Source organism: Condylura cristata, unplaced genomic scaffold (assembly GCF_000260355.1).
Source record: "Condylura cristata isolate star-nosed mole 26May11 unplaced genomic scaffold, ConCri1.0 scaffold00022, whole genome shotgun sequence".
Lineage (NCBI taxonomy): Eukaryota > Metazoa > Chordata > Mammalia > Eulipotyphla > Talpidae > Condylura > Condylura cristata.
This window is the reverse complement of record NW_004567123.1, coordinates 26,383,687-26,397,722: the sequence shown is the minus strand read 5'-3', so window position 1 is coordinate 26,397,722 and position 14,036 is coordinate 26,383,687. Positions and strand designations below refer to the sequence as shown.

At 39.3% G+C, this 14,036-nt stretch overlaps 1 protein-coding gene across 1 annotated transcript in view; it reads left to right on the top strand.

Moving 5' to 3' along the window:
* Positions 1-14,036, top strand: part of PTPRT (protein tyrosine phosphatase, receptor type, T) — a 617,594-nt gene that overhangs the window by 448,897 nt on the left and 154,661 nt on the right. The window contains exon 12 of the mRNA XM_004687014.2: positions 11,743-11,779. Within this exon, the coding sequence (XP_004687071.1) occupies positions 11,743-11,779 (37 nt within the window). The remainder of the gene's footprint in view (positions 1-11,742; positions 11,780-14,036) is intronic.

The window sequence follows — 14,036 nt, the reverse complement described above, 5'->3', positions numbered from 1 at the left end:
TGATAGTTAGCATGCAGTGACTTCTCTTTCTCATCTGGCACAATTCCCATAGCTCTTTATAGCTAGCTAAGTTATAGATAATCTCCTTTTTTCCAAACACATGCTTAAAAGGGGGTGAGTAGAACCTGGCATTATGCTTCTAATGTAATCAGGCCAGACTTGCCACACTTTAATCCACTTTCTCTCCTGGTCATTTTGCAAGGTATTATTTCTTAAACATTCCCAGATATTTTCTCACATCACTGCCCCATGCAGACTATGATTTTACCTGAATCTCTTTTTTCTTCATTATTGGAAGAGCTAACATCTTCTCATTTTTCAAGCCTCAGTTTAAGGTCACATCCTCTGGGATTTTCCTAGCTATATTATCTGAGTCACCCACACCAGTTCTCACTCCTTAAATTGTTCCTTTTCTTTATTACAGAGGGTATAGTTTTAGTTGCACATGTAGTACATGCCTTCCTCACTAAGCTAAGACTTCCAGGAATTAGGAACTTTGTTTTGTTATATTGCTGTATCCTCCATCCTGAGTACAAAATTCAGCACCTTATAAATACTTGATAATCATTTGATGAATGAGGAAATGAATGAAGATGAAAACTGTTTCACTTTGGCGAGGGTTATCTGTTTACCCAGTTATAAAACTGAAATATTTCACACAATAATTTTGAGGAATAATGAGAAAAGATTTTAAATATTGAAAGTCACTAAGTAAGTGTCAATACAGTCTTAACTTTCCAATAAGTGCATATTAGATTGGATTCTGAGTCATGTCACCATCAACAAATGAACCCTAAAGAACCTTCTTTCCATTATGATAGTAAGACTTTTCCCCAGCTGTCTCATTTCTCAAGCTCCCAAATCCTGGGCAGCCTTGACTTCCTCCAAGTCTTCCAAATGGTACCCAGAGTAGCTGGCTCAGTTGTAAACAGCGGGTGGGTGCAGTTTGTATTGTTTCTTTTCCACTCTTCCCAGAATGAGGTCTGCTGAATCTACTGTTCTCCGCATCCCCACCACCATTAGCCATGATTGTGAAGTTGAAAGGACCATAATTAACGGTTGGATGCAAAACAAGTGTGGCAAATTCATGCAAATCTCCATCAGAAGCCATCTTTTGTTGGGCATTGCTGTTGTGCATGTTCTATTTATGCAAAGAATACTCTTTCCTTGCCATATCATTTTCATTATGTGGAGACACATTTAACCTGGATGATGCCTCTGCCAAATACTGAGCTAAATAAGCGAAGTGGGAGGTAGAAGGGCAATTGTTCTTTCTCTCACTTGTTCTTCCAGCTCCTGAACTCAATTGCCTCTTGAGAGCAGTTGGAAGTCAGATGCTATTTTGAATGGATCCTCAGGTTTGCAGTGTAATCATATAAAATTGTTGTGATAATCTAGGTAGAGCTGGGCTACCTAGAGCTAAGTGGAGCTCTGAATTAGTTGAACAAAGTTATATTTAATTGTGCCCAAGAACTTGCTAAAGAATATTTGCACATGAATGGGTTTTTGGTGATAGGGTGATGTGGAGAGAACTAAGACTGTGCTGACTTGGCTTTGAATGAGATTTCTCAGCTGTGCCAACTTGACCTGGTTACCTAACATCTCAAGGTATAGGGCATGATTAATGATCTACCTGCCCCAAATGTAGGAAGAATAAATGAGATCATGAAGATAAGGCATCTGTCACAGTAATTGGAGTATTCGTTGTCCCCAGGCCCCACCAACCCTTGCTGTTTTCCTAAAGTTCTTCTCTTGAAGGAGAAGTTTGGCGCATCCTTACCTAGCATGACCCTTATGCAGTGACCTGCACTTGAAAGCTGCTTTCTAGCTCTGGAACCCCCGAGAGACACATCCATCACATTATCAGCTCCTTGATTCACTCATGACTGGTCGTTTTGTGACTCCACCCCAAGCTTGATTCTTCTTGGTTTAACTCTTCATATATGGCTTCAAGTCTGGCATTTGTTCCTCTTGAATCTTTTAACATAACTCCTCTTGTCTTTTGGATCTGATCTTTCCTCTGAAAACCCCATTTCCTGGTTCTCTCTTCAATTTAGTGACTATTCACATGTCATATAAGAAAAGCTCAGATGAGCTATAAGAATGAAAAGATGGAACACCCAACTAAAGTGAGTCAGAATTAAGTCCACACAGGAGATTTTATGGCTTGGACAATAGATATGTCATCAAGGGGTTTATAAGAAAACTTCTATATTGGTTAGGGTAAACTAAATCAGTCTGTAGTAACAAGCAACCATGAAATCTCAGTGTACCAGAAAAAAAAAGTATTTACCCCTTTTTCTACATGTTGAAAATGGGTCTGTTTAGAGCCCTCCCTGATGGCACAACCAGTTAAAGTACAGCAGTATGAAGCTATAGCAACCTACCAACCAATGGCCGAGCTCCAGAAACAGAAAACTCTGCAGCATGAGTTCGATTCCCGGCCAAGAAGGTGACCCACGTGGCACGGCAGACCTCTCCTGACCTGCCCACTGCTCCCCTCGGCAGTGTATTTTTGTACACCTGCCTGTTCTGCTCCCCACTCTGTCTCTGATGAATCCTCTCACTCCCCTGCACTTCTGACCTGTACCCCATTTCTGTATATATAAATAAATAAATCTTTTTTAAAAAGGGGGCGTCTGTTTATCATCGTCACTGAGGGACTCAGGCTGATGTTCATCTTGAAAACTATTTCTACAGTCACCAAACAGAAAAATAAATAGGACGCTGGCTCTAATATGTTTTCACATAAAATGATACCCAGCAATTTTACATTCCAGTGCCATGGCTAATCATTTGGAGATGCTTGACTTCAAAAAGAATGAGACAGTGCATCCTTCTCTAAGCAAGAGAACTGGAGTATTTAAGAATATCTTTAAAGACTACCATAATTCCCCATTTTGCTTGAAGCTTTTCCTTTAAACTCTCATCATACCTGGATCCATTGAAGCACCTGTGCCGTTCGGATCATAGATTCTAAGAACTGCCTGTTATTAAGCACCTGCTCAATCCCAGACACCAAACAAGGTGCTTTCACCTGTGCTCCCTTCTGATTGGTCTCATAGGCAAAGTGAGTCCATTTAAAGCAGTGTTGGACCGGCAGAGTAGCTCTAACTTCATGCTGTGTAGAGATCTCACTATCTGTTCTTTCTTTACCTCCATGAAGATATGGTAAAAATGTTTAATACTCCCTGTGAAATTGTTCCACTTTGATTTCTTTTTAATGTTGACAAGATTTTTATCCAACATTCTTGCCATTCTATCATTAATTTTATTGATTAATGCATACATATTAATGAAGAAGTGCTATTTGACATCCTTGTTATTGTTTTCACAGTATAGGATTTCTCCCCTCAGTGTGGCCACCATAGTTCTCCCACCACCAAGCACCCATAGTTCTCTATCACAGCCCACGATGCTCTCCCCTCCCCTCACCCTACTGTCCCCTCCCTCCCTGACTTCGGAATGTTCAGTCCTATGGCCACTTTGAAAAGCTGTGTGGTTGAGAGGTCTCAGAAGATATAACATTAGCATTCATCTACCAACCAATGGCTGAGCTCCAGAAACAGAAAACAAAAACAAGATCTTCCACACACCCTTTCTTTGACTTTTTGTTGTAGACCTACATTAGGCACACAACTCTGTATTTTATTATATCTGAAGCAGACTTGTGGAAATGGATTGAGGACTTAAATTCATGTTTGTGTGTGATGATACAAGGAGTATCATCACAACCTCTAAAGCCACTTTGGGAATCCTTGGCCCAGTAAATGGCCCCTCGAGTTCTTGTTTCACAGAAGCCTAGGTCATGTCCCATTTACCTACCTAGGTCCCCTACCCCATCCTCACTGGTTTCTGTCTCCTGAGGGCTGCCTGGCCCTTGAACATCTGCACTACCAGGCCTCCATTCCACGATTCAAGTTTTATCACATACTCATAAAGCTCTGAACTTCTGTTGAAACCCTGTTTAGTCTCAGACTTCTCTCTCCAAGTGAAACAGAAATTCCCTGAGTGTCACCTTGTACAAATACCAAGATGAGCTCTCCCAGGTTGATAATTTATTTTTTCCATTCACTTACAGTTCCTGCAGATTTTATTATAATGGTATGAGACCTAAGGGACCAAGAACATTTTCCTTTCAATGCAAATATACTTTAAACTCATTTGGAAAAGGAAATGAAGGTTACCTAAATGTTGACAGCACGTAATCTTGACATTCCAGGCCTTGAAACACCAATGCTCTAGACCCCACTTTCAAAAATACTCATGGGAATATCAGGCTAAGTTTTCACATAGCAAGGCCTCTGCCTCCTTCAAAACTGAGGGACCCCATGAAGTTTGTCCCAATCGGCTTCCAGATATGGAAAAATGGGAACATCTCTTATTTTGAAAAATAGATCAATGGACTGAATTCTACGCTACTAGCTTGAGTTTCCTCTCATGTCAAATGGAAACGAGCTATACCCTGTCATGCTCGCTATGATCTCTATGAAGTGCAATTGTTTGCATATTCCTAAGTGAAGGTGTTGTCAATATGAATATATGTATGTGTGTACAACCAGTTTATACATATATGTATATTTATACCCATATGTGAATGTGTTAGTATGCATGTATGTGTGCAGATGTGTGTGTGCGTTTATGAATGAATGTGTATGCATACATATTCATCTGAAAGAAGTGAATTCATGAAGAATAAAGGTAAATGAGGTCCATGGTGTAGAGAGACTCCAGTTGGCACACTGGACAGATGAAGGAAAGATGAGATTTCAAATACGATTGGCAATGCTGTACTTACAGAAAGACAATGGAGAAGTAAACTTATTGTCTGTAGACCTTTCCTGGAGGCTGTGTTTTGGTCAAATCCCATCTTTTACATCATAGACCCCAACTTTGCAAACTTATAAATTCATTATATCAGTATTCAGAACTGAAAAGAGAAGATTCATATAAAATGAATGAATCTGATGGTTTTGTTAAAATTAAATTGTTCATTACCTTCCTCCAAAATATCCATTAAGTTTTTCCTATCTTAGAAGTTTTGGGGTTGCCAAGATGGCTCACCTTCTCTATCAGTTGCCACAAAGTTCTATTGACTATACACTCTATATTTCTCCAAACTCATCTATTCTCTTTAGCTCAGTGCACCATTCTACTCCTGAATACAATCATTTGCTATGTGGGAAACCTCAATAGCCTGTTAATTGGTCTTCCCACATCCCCAGATCACAGCAATTCTAAATTGATACTATATGGGCCTTCATTTACCAGAGGAACCAGCTAAAACACAGAGGGGCTATGACTGATCTGTGGTAACACACCCAGAAGCAAGAGACTGAGCTGGGTTGAACTGGAGCATATAAAAATGCAATGAAACAATCCCGGATATTTTATACCATGCTTCAGGCTGGTTTTTCATAAAGTGGAATCTGGCTAGACTGAAACCAACAAGAGCCCCCAGAAGGCCTCCAAATCTCTCACACATCCATACTTTTCTCTTTCTCCACCAGACATGACCAGCCTCAGTCCCCTGCTCAGTTTGAAACACCCCCTGGCCCTGCCGTTAACATCAGCAAATAATGAGGAACTATACTAATAACAATTATCATAATAAATTGCCCTTGGATTACATCTGTCACCTGAGAATTTCAAAGATTTTACAAACATCAATTAGTAATTACAGCTCAAAGGATTGCTCACCGAGAGCTAGGATCATTAAGGTCAGATAAGAGCCATGCAGAGAGACAAGAAGAACAGCTCTGGTTTAGGTAGGTCTAGACCTGGGAATCACCAGCCCCAGATGGAAGATCATGAGACCCCAGGAACCACATTTCTGACATCCCAGCTAGGGGATAGTTTGTGCAGCTGTTCCTTGGCATCAATGCTAAGGATGTGGGATATGTGAAAATGTCATTTTGGAAGGAAGCTTGTGGGTTGTGCGGCTTCATTATTTTGGCAGAAAAAGGAACTGAAGTCTAGAGTAGGAAGCAATTTGCCAAGGTCAGAGTCACTGCCTGAACCCAGTCTCCCAGACACCACTTGCGTTTATTTACTCAGCAACATTGTGTCATAGTTAGCCCTGCTCGCCTCCACTAGGAGACATTGATGATGAAGATGGAGGTGATGATGGTAAAAATCCAGCAACCCTCTATTAAGGACTTGATCTGAGCTAGAGGGAGAGTCAAAAATAAATAATGCACCTACCCTCAGGGAACTCACAATCCAGTGGAAAAGACAATTGTGAAAACAAATGTGTACAATAAAATATATCTGGAATCATTTTATCAGAATTTACCCAGTGCAAAGCGAGAAGCCTAGAGATGGAGGTGCTTAACACTGTCTCACAGAAAAGGTGACACTTGAGTTATCTGAGAGATAAATGTGTATTTCCCATGGAGAGGTTAGGTGTGTCCAGGTAAAAGAGACCCAAAATTTGAGAATTCACTTTACATTTGGGAAGATTCAATGGGGGTTGACTTGGAATATAGAAATAAGAGCAAGGAGAGAAAAAGAACATATAATGGATTAGGGGGCAGAGGAAGAGTAGGGACTTGCATGCTATGCTAAAAATCTTAGAATATGTTCCATTGAAGACAGGGAAAATACTATTGCCGATACTCCCAATGTCAGTTGACTACCATGAAAAGCAGTGTGATATCCTTTCGTTTTGCAGGCATCTACACACTCAAAATTTTGTTCAACCTGTCTCTGAATCAACAGTCATCATCCATAACCAATCTTCTGTGCCCTCTATCCAACTTACTACCTTTGTTCCATTAAATATTTTAATGCTTTATTTTAAGATGATATCAAACTTATGGAGAAGTGTCAAGGATAGTATAAAGAGCTTTCATAAACCACCCATTCTGGTTCCCTAATTGCTTATAATTCACCATATTTGCTTTTCCCTTTCATTGTCTTTCTTACCCCTTCCATGCTATTATTAGGTGTCTTGAGTGATTGATCTATCACTGCTCTACACCTAAACATGGCAATATGCACTTTCAGTGCAGTGATATAATACAATTACAGAAAATCAACATTGAAGTACCATTGTCAGCCTCAATTTTGCCAGTTATCTGTTATGGCCTTTACATGTGTTTTACAACATGGTTCAGGATCATTTGACAGGCATTTTCATGTCTCTAAATTCCTTGTATATCCATCTTTCTTGGCTGCTCTAAGTTTACTCTTATAGGTAGGTGGTTTTGTAGCTGTCTCAGGTTTGCTGTTGACTTGGGTTATGACTTTCAGGCAGGACTCTCACAAAAAAAAATGCTGAGTACTCTCAGACAGAAGACACTGATGTCCTTGTGATGACTGTCACTCATGAGGTTAACTTTGGTCACCAAGGTTTTCTCCGCTATAAAGCCTTCATTTCCTTTTAATGTGTATGTATTCTGTAAGGCTATACTTCTAGGCTAGGAAGCATCCCATTCTCCATTAAACTTCCACCCCTCAGTTTTAGCATTTGATGATGGTTCTTGTCTACATCAATGTTTATATATTGGGGACAGATGCTGCAGACCATTTCTCCACAGTGGCACAAAGTTTATATGATCTAATTTTAATTGTTCTCAAAGTCATACATAAGTTTTATCTCAATGTATTTCTTCTATTCCTATACCTAGGAAACATTTTCATATAATTTTTTAATTACCTCTGTGTCTCTTAACAATTGTCTATCAGGTTTTTTCCTTTCAATTTTAAGAACTATTTGTTTATCAGTGATATGAACTGATATAGTGTGCTCTGTGTTGTGATTTATTTATGTATCCCTTTACTTTGCTTATAGTATATTTGTCACACACAAAAAAAAAAATTTCAAAAGCAGTCAAAGGCATCATTTTTGTTCTTCTGTTACAGCCGGACTTTGAAAACCATATTTTCTGGAATACATTCCACTTGTAAGAAAGGAGGCACCTTCTTACATGGACCTTTCTTTAATTCACCCTCATTTGTTTTTAATACTGGCACAGTTTAATTTTTTTTTGAATTTAAATTTCTGATATTTAGTGATTATTTTTGTATGTGGCATAAAGTGTGCATCTAATTTTATTTTCCTCCCATTATCTACTTCGTAGTCCTCACATTTATGAAAAAGTTCCTCTTTGTACCAATAACCGGAGAGGTCACTTTTCTCATATTTTAAATTTTCATATGTGCCTGAGTCTTATCCTGGGTTCTTACTTTTATTCTACTGGCCTGTTGGCCTGTGTGTGCACTCATATTCCACTCTTACAATTAAAGAATCTCTGTGGTTTAATGTCTGATAGAACAAGTCCCATCACTTAGATTTTCTCTTTCAGTGATTTCCTAGTTCTTCTTACTTGTTCATTTGTGTTTAATATAAGCTTTAGTATCAACTTGTCCTAGTCGATAAAAAAAAAAACTTATTAGTAATTTTATTGGGATTGTATTAAATTCATACATTAATTAGGTGAGCTGACACCTTTAAGATGTTGAATTATCCTATCTGAGAACAGAGGATGGCTCTATTTGTTCAGATCTATTTTTGTGTCTTTCAGGAGTGTTGTAAAATTTCCTTCATATAATTTGCACTTCTTGTTTATAACCACGTATTTAATCTTGGTTTCCACTGTAAATGGGACTTGGGGCCATGGTTTCTGACTGATTATTGGTGGCATATAGGGCACTGTTCACTTTGTGTTATCATTTTATATTTAGCTATTATTTTATTATTAATTCTCTAGAGATTTTCAGGTATTTCTGCACGCAAAGATAGCTTAAAGTCACTGCTCTCTGATTTCTTTGCAATTTCTTCCAGTACAATTTAAAGGATTTGTGGTGACTGAGGACATTCTAGTCTCATCCTACTGTTGTTTTTGAACTTAACAGAACTGCCTCAATTCGTTTTAAGTAAGATTATAATTTTAGGATTCAGACATATATGTTATCATATTATAGCAGTCTTAATCAGCTTTTATTTTCTTGAGTTTTTTTTTAAAAATCAGAAGTGGGTGTTGAATTGTGTCCAGTGTTTTTCTGCATTGTGTATTGACATGGGCTATTATATGAATGGATTTTGTCAAACCACATTTCCTGGAAGAGGTTCGCCTTGATGACAGTATTTTTTTTTTCAGGGTGTTGAAATTTGTCACATGACAAAAGCAAACTTATTCTATTAAAAATGTTATTTGGGCCCTCCCTGGTGGCAGCAGGTTAAAGCACAGCACTAAGAAGCTTAAGCCACTTCCGCATGAGTTCGATCCCCGCCTGCCCCGAGGAGATCCACATGGCGTGGCAGACCTCTCCTGACCCGCCCGCTGCTCCCCTCAGCAGTGTACTTCCTGGGTCTGCCTGTTCTGCTCCCTGCCCTGTCCCTGGTGAATCCTCTCACCCTCCGCATCTCTGGCCTGTACCCCAGTTCTGTATGAATAAATAAATACATCTTAAAAAATATTATTTGTTTAAATTTCTTCTTTTTCAGTGGTTATTTCTCCCAGGTCTCTTCTTATTTTAGATATTGGTATGTCATCTATTTCCCTTTTTCTCCTACTCTTATCTTCTCTACTTGAATAGTTTTTGCTTTTGTCTTTATTATTACTTTCTATGTGGGTTTCTTTAGTTTTGTTTTTGTTCCTTTTCTTGATACAGTCTATTTTTCTATTTTTTCATTCTTTTGTTTTCCTAATATACTTTCATCTACTCACTGCTTTAAATGTTTTGCAACATAAGTTGATGTGTAGAATTTTCATTAAATTTTGTTTAAAAGCATTCAAAGTTTGCTTGTAATTTTCCCCCTTTACCTAGGAGTTGATCAAAAGGATTATTTTGTAAATTTCCAAGTGGAAGGACTTGTTTTTTTAAATAGCCTTAATTTCTCATTTTATTACATTGTAATTATAGACTGGTGTTTATAATATTTCTACTTTATGGAATATACTGATGCTTTCATACTTAGGTAATATATGGTCAATTTTTGTAAATATTTTATAAACTCAGAAGAAGGCTTTCCCCCCTATTATTAGCCTACAGAGTTTGATGAATATTCACAATATCTGCCTGATTATTTTAGTTCTTCCACATACTTGCCTATTTTCTGCCATTTGATCTATCTGAGACTGACAACAGTCTTCTGTTATTCTAGTAGCTCCTGTAGGTTCTACTTCATAAAGATGATTATTGTGGGGTTTTGGTACATGGATATTTACACATACATATCATTATTGTGAATTTGGCCATTAAAAGCATTACTTAATGCTTTTTAAATTGCATTCTACTCTAATCTTTACTATCAGGATCATTGCAGCTATTTTATTTTTCATTTGTTATCTATAGTTTCTCCTGTTCCTTTATTGTTGCCTTTCTGAATTAATTTAGGTGTGACCTTTATGTACAAAAAATAGCTGGGCCTTGCTGTATGAGACAATTTGAAGTCACTTTAATTTAATTATATGAGTCAAACCCATCCACATATACAGCTGTAACTGATAGACTTGCTCTCAACTCTGTCATATATTCTCTATATCATAATTTAATAGATTAATTTCCTAATACTTGCTGATGTTTTTTCCCCTGCTCTTTTAAACATTCTTCTGATATTATAAAAATAGAGCATATTTCAAATTTCATATAAAACCTCAAATGAATACCTCATATATTTGAATCATAATTGTTCTATTATTTTAACATTGCTGCATTTCCCATCTTATGCAATTAAAAATGTATGTATTTTTAAAAGGGGCATTTTCACATTAAAAAAGAAAGGAGACACTTGTTACAAAGAAGTCATGTCAATCCAACCTGCATGCACGCATGCTCCCTCCCCCTCTCTCTGTCCCTTCCCTTCTCTCTCTCTCTTTAAAACTGCTTGAAAACACAGTATGTGATTCAGAGGCACAGGGTCACACCTCCTCAGATGCCTGTCACCACCCCATCACCAGAGCACCAATAATCCTCCAGCACAGTCCATTGTACCCCCTCCCAGTCTGCTTCCCTCTCCCCAATTCCCACTTGGCAGCTTCAGTTCCACAGTGAGAGTTAAAGACAGGTTACTGACTTGGTTTTGTTTAGCCCTCAGCATTCTCTGGATTCCACTGGGTGCCAGCCAGCATTTATCTTTCTCCTTTTGACTTAGCATCATCCCTTCCAGTCCCACCCAAGGGATTACAAATGACAAGAGTTACAAGAGTTCATCCTCGCTCCCTCTCTCTCTCCCTCTCTTTCTCTCTGTCTCTCTCTTTCACACACAGCATTATCCATGGAATCTGAGGTCTACCAGAGATCTACCAGGGCCAAAGTGACTTTTTGAACATGAACATGGCAGCTTGATTCTTACAGCTCATGTGTGCAGGGCCAAAGTCTATTTCAGTCTGTGAAAGCAGACAGATCATTGACCCATAGTAGTTTTCTGTAGATGTGCTGGTAAAACTACCAACCCAAACAATAGAATGAAACACAGTGCAGTGCATGCCCAAGTGTATCACTAAGTGGGGTTGTTGAATTCGTCTTGTGCTGGGCAGTATCTGATATGTTAATCTGGGAAGAGGCTTATGAGCCAGAAAACAAAAGGCAAAAAAAAAGTACTAGCCTGTAAGGAAATGAAGAGCAAGAATTAAAAGGTGATTCCCATGGGGGGAAAATGAAAAAGACACATTTAAATTATAATTTAAAATACATCAATAGGCATGTATATACAAATATATATTTCTTCTTTATATTATATTAAGAACCAAACCCACCAGTAATTAACAGGAGTCTCATTTTTGTTGTTCACAGGAGACCAAAATCAACTGTGTTCGTCTGGCGACAAAAGGTATGTTGGCATGTGCTTGTCTGTCTTCTGTTATTCTTCAGCTGCTTAAGTATTTCTTCCTCTAGCCATACAGGGAAAGTTAGGAAGTAATGACTAAAAATATCAAGAATGTTTTCCCTCCACTGGAGTGATTTGCATCTAGGTATTAATATATGCCTAGGATATAAGTATATAGAGTTCAAATCGTATTTACTGGATGGAAGGATGGATGTATATGGATAGATGATGGATGGGTGGATGGCTGAATGGGTGATGGATGGAGGATGGATGGAAGATGGATGATGGATGGATTAACTGCTACATTAATCAGTGGAGTGGTGAATATAAATGTATTCAAATATTCTGCTATCTATTGTCACCATATTTGGGTCTGTTTATGTGGGTCTTCTTTAAAAGCATGTCTGCTAGACCTTTCTCCTGCGTTTTATGCTCCACTCAGTTGCTACATAGATTTCAAAAATAAGGTGATTTGTGTTCATGCCTTTAATAATGAAAAAACAAACGCTGCATTGCTATGTAGTTGGCGTTTTCAACACGTATCCCCCAAACTAAGGCAGCATTGTTCAGGCTCATCACTTTTTGTTTTCCTAATTATAATTGAATTGCCTGGCTGTTTCAATTGGTGCCTGTTTCTGTTTATTACTCTTTTAAAAAAAAAATCAATGAATGGCTTGTTATCATTTAACCTATTACAAGGTTGAATGGCCAGAAATCAGGTTTATCTTTTTGTTATAGAATTGATATTTTTAACAGCCATCCTCCCCAGATAAACACACCAAAAAAAATTGGGCAGTTTTATTCTGTGGCCTGCATTTATAGATAGCATACATAGTTTCATAGGTTGCTTGTATAGAGATGACAAAATAAGTAGACATCTAATCATAACTGCAAACCATGGAAAATATGATGACTCAAGTCTGTGTGTGTGTGAATATATACATGCATGTGCATGCATGCAGAGGTGGCACATGTCTGTGGGGAAAAGAGGGCGGTAGAGAGAAGGAGGGAGGGAAAGATGATCTACAACAAGACCTGTCGCACATGGCTTTTACAACTTGGAAGAAAATCAGATCAATATATAGACAGAAAAGGGAAGATCCAGGAGGAAGGAGAAGACAAAAACACTAGACTCACTCAAATGAGACTCACTCTGACCTCACATAAGTCATGAGGGGGTGCATAGACCTCACTTGTGCCCTCTCAGGAACTCAGACTACTGGACAGAAAGAGATAAAATACTCTTTGTGAGGGAGGCAGAATTGATGGCCTGCAAACAAAAGTGACACAAATCACAGGGCTTGGCAGACTTCCCCACTGCAGAAAACAGATAATCTGGAAGGAAGGACACCATCAATTGGATCACACTCAAATCCTTGACAGCAAGTGACGGCACCAGGGGAGCGAAGCAAACAATTACAGAAAGCAGAAGCTTACTGGACACCCCATGGCTTGCTCCACAGCTCCCCTCTAGCCTTCACCTCTGGATAAGAGAGGGGTTGATGTGACTGCTTTGCCTTCTGCGGGTATGTCCATTCTAGAAACACCACCTTAGGGATCTTAGAATCCCCCCAAAGCATAGTATGTTGGATCACACTTTCTGAACTGAGAACTGGGGAACACGGGGCTGGACAGGTGATAGGTAATGGGGACTCTGAGAGAGAATATTTAAAACTCCCCTTCCCTGGCAATTTCAGGACTCACTAGCCTCAGGCACCCAGAAGCCCACCCAGCCACACTTCCCCAGAGTTGCGTGGCGGACTCTGGGAGACTTGCCTTTTAAAGAACAAGAGTGGAAGAGCTGTGAACCTCTTAGCACGAGAATGTCCTACTGTGGACCTTTAGGTACATATTCTCTTAGTGGTGTGTGTGCCCATGTGCAGGTGTGTGTGTGAAAGGACAGGAGCCCATCACTGAGTCTGAGTGTCCAGCTGGCCATGCCCAGGCAGGGCTCAGAGGCAGACCCCACGCACCCTCACCCTCCAGTTCAGAGCGGGCCATCGCTCCATCCCAGGGGAGCAGGCAGCGCCTGAGGACGGGCAGAGAGCAGGGTTGCAGAGTGCTGGTCTCCTGCAGGCCAGGGAGCCCCCTCTCAGTGGACATCTGCTGGGAGGACCTCAGGTGGATTCACAGAAAAGGCCAAGGAAAGGAAATCTATGTGTTTAGCATCTGTCTGTGCCAGGTGTTACCACAGAGTCTCCAGGATGAGGTAAAAACAAACCCCATCAAATCCATGAGCTGCCCAAAAGGACTTTGTAGC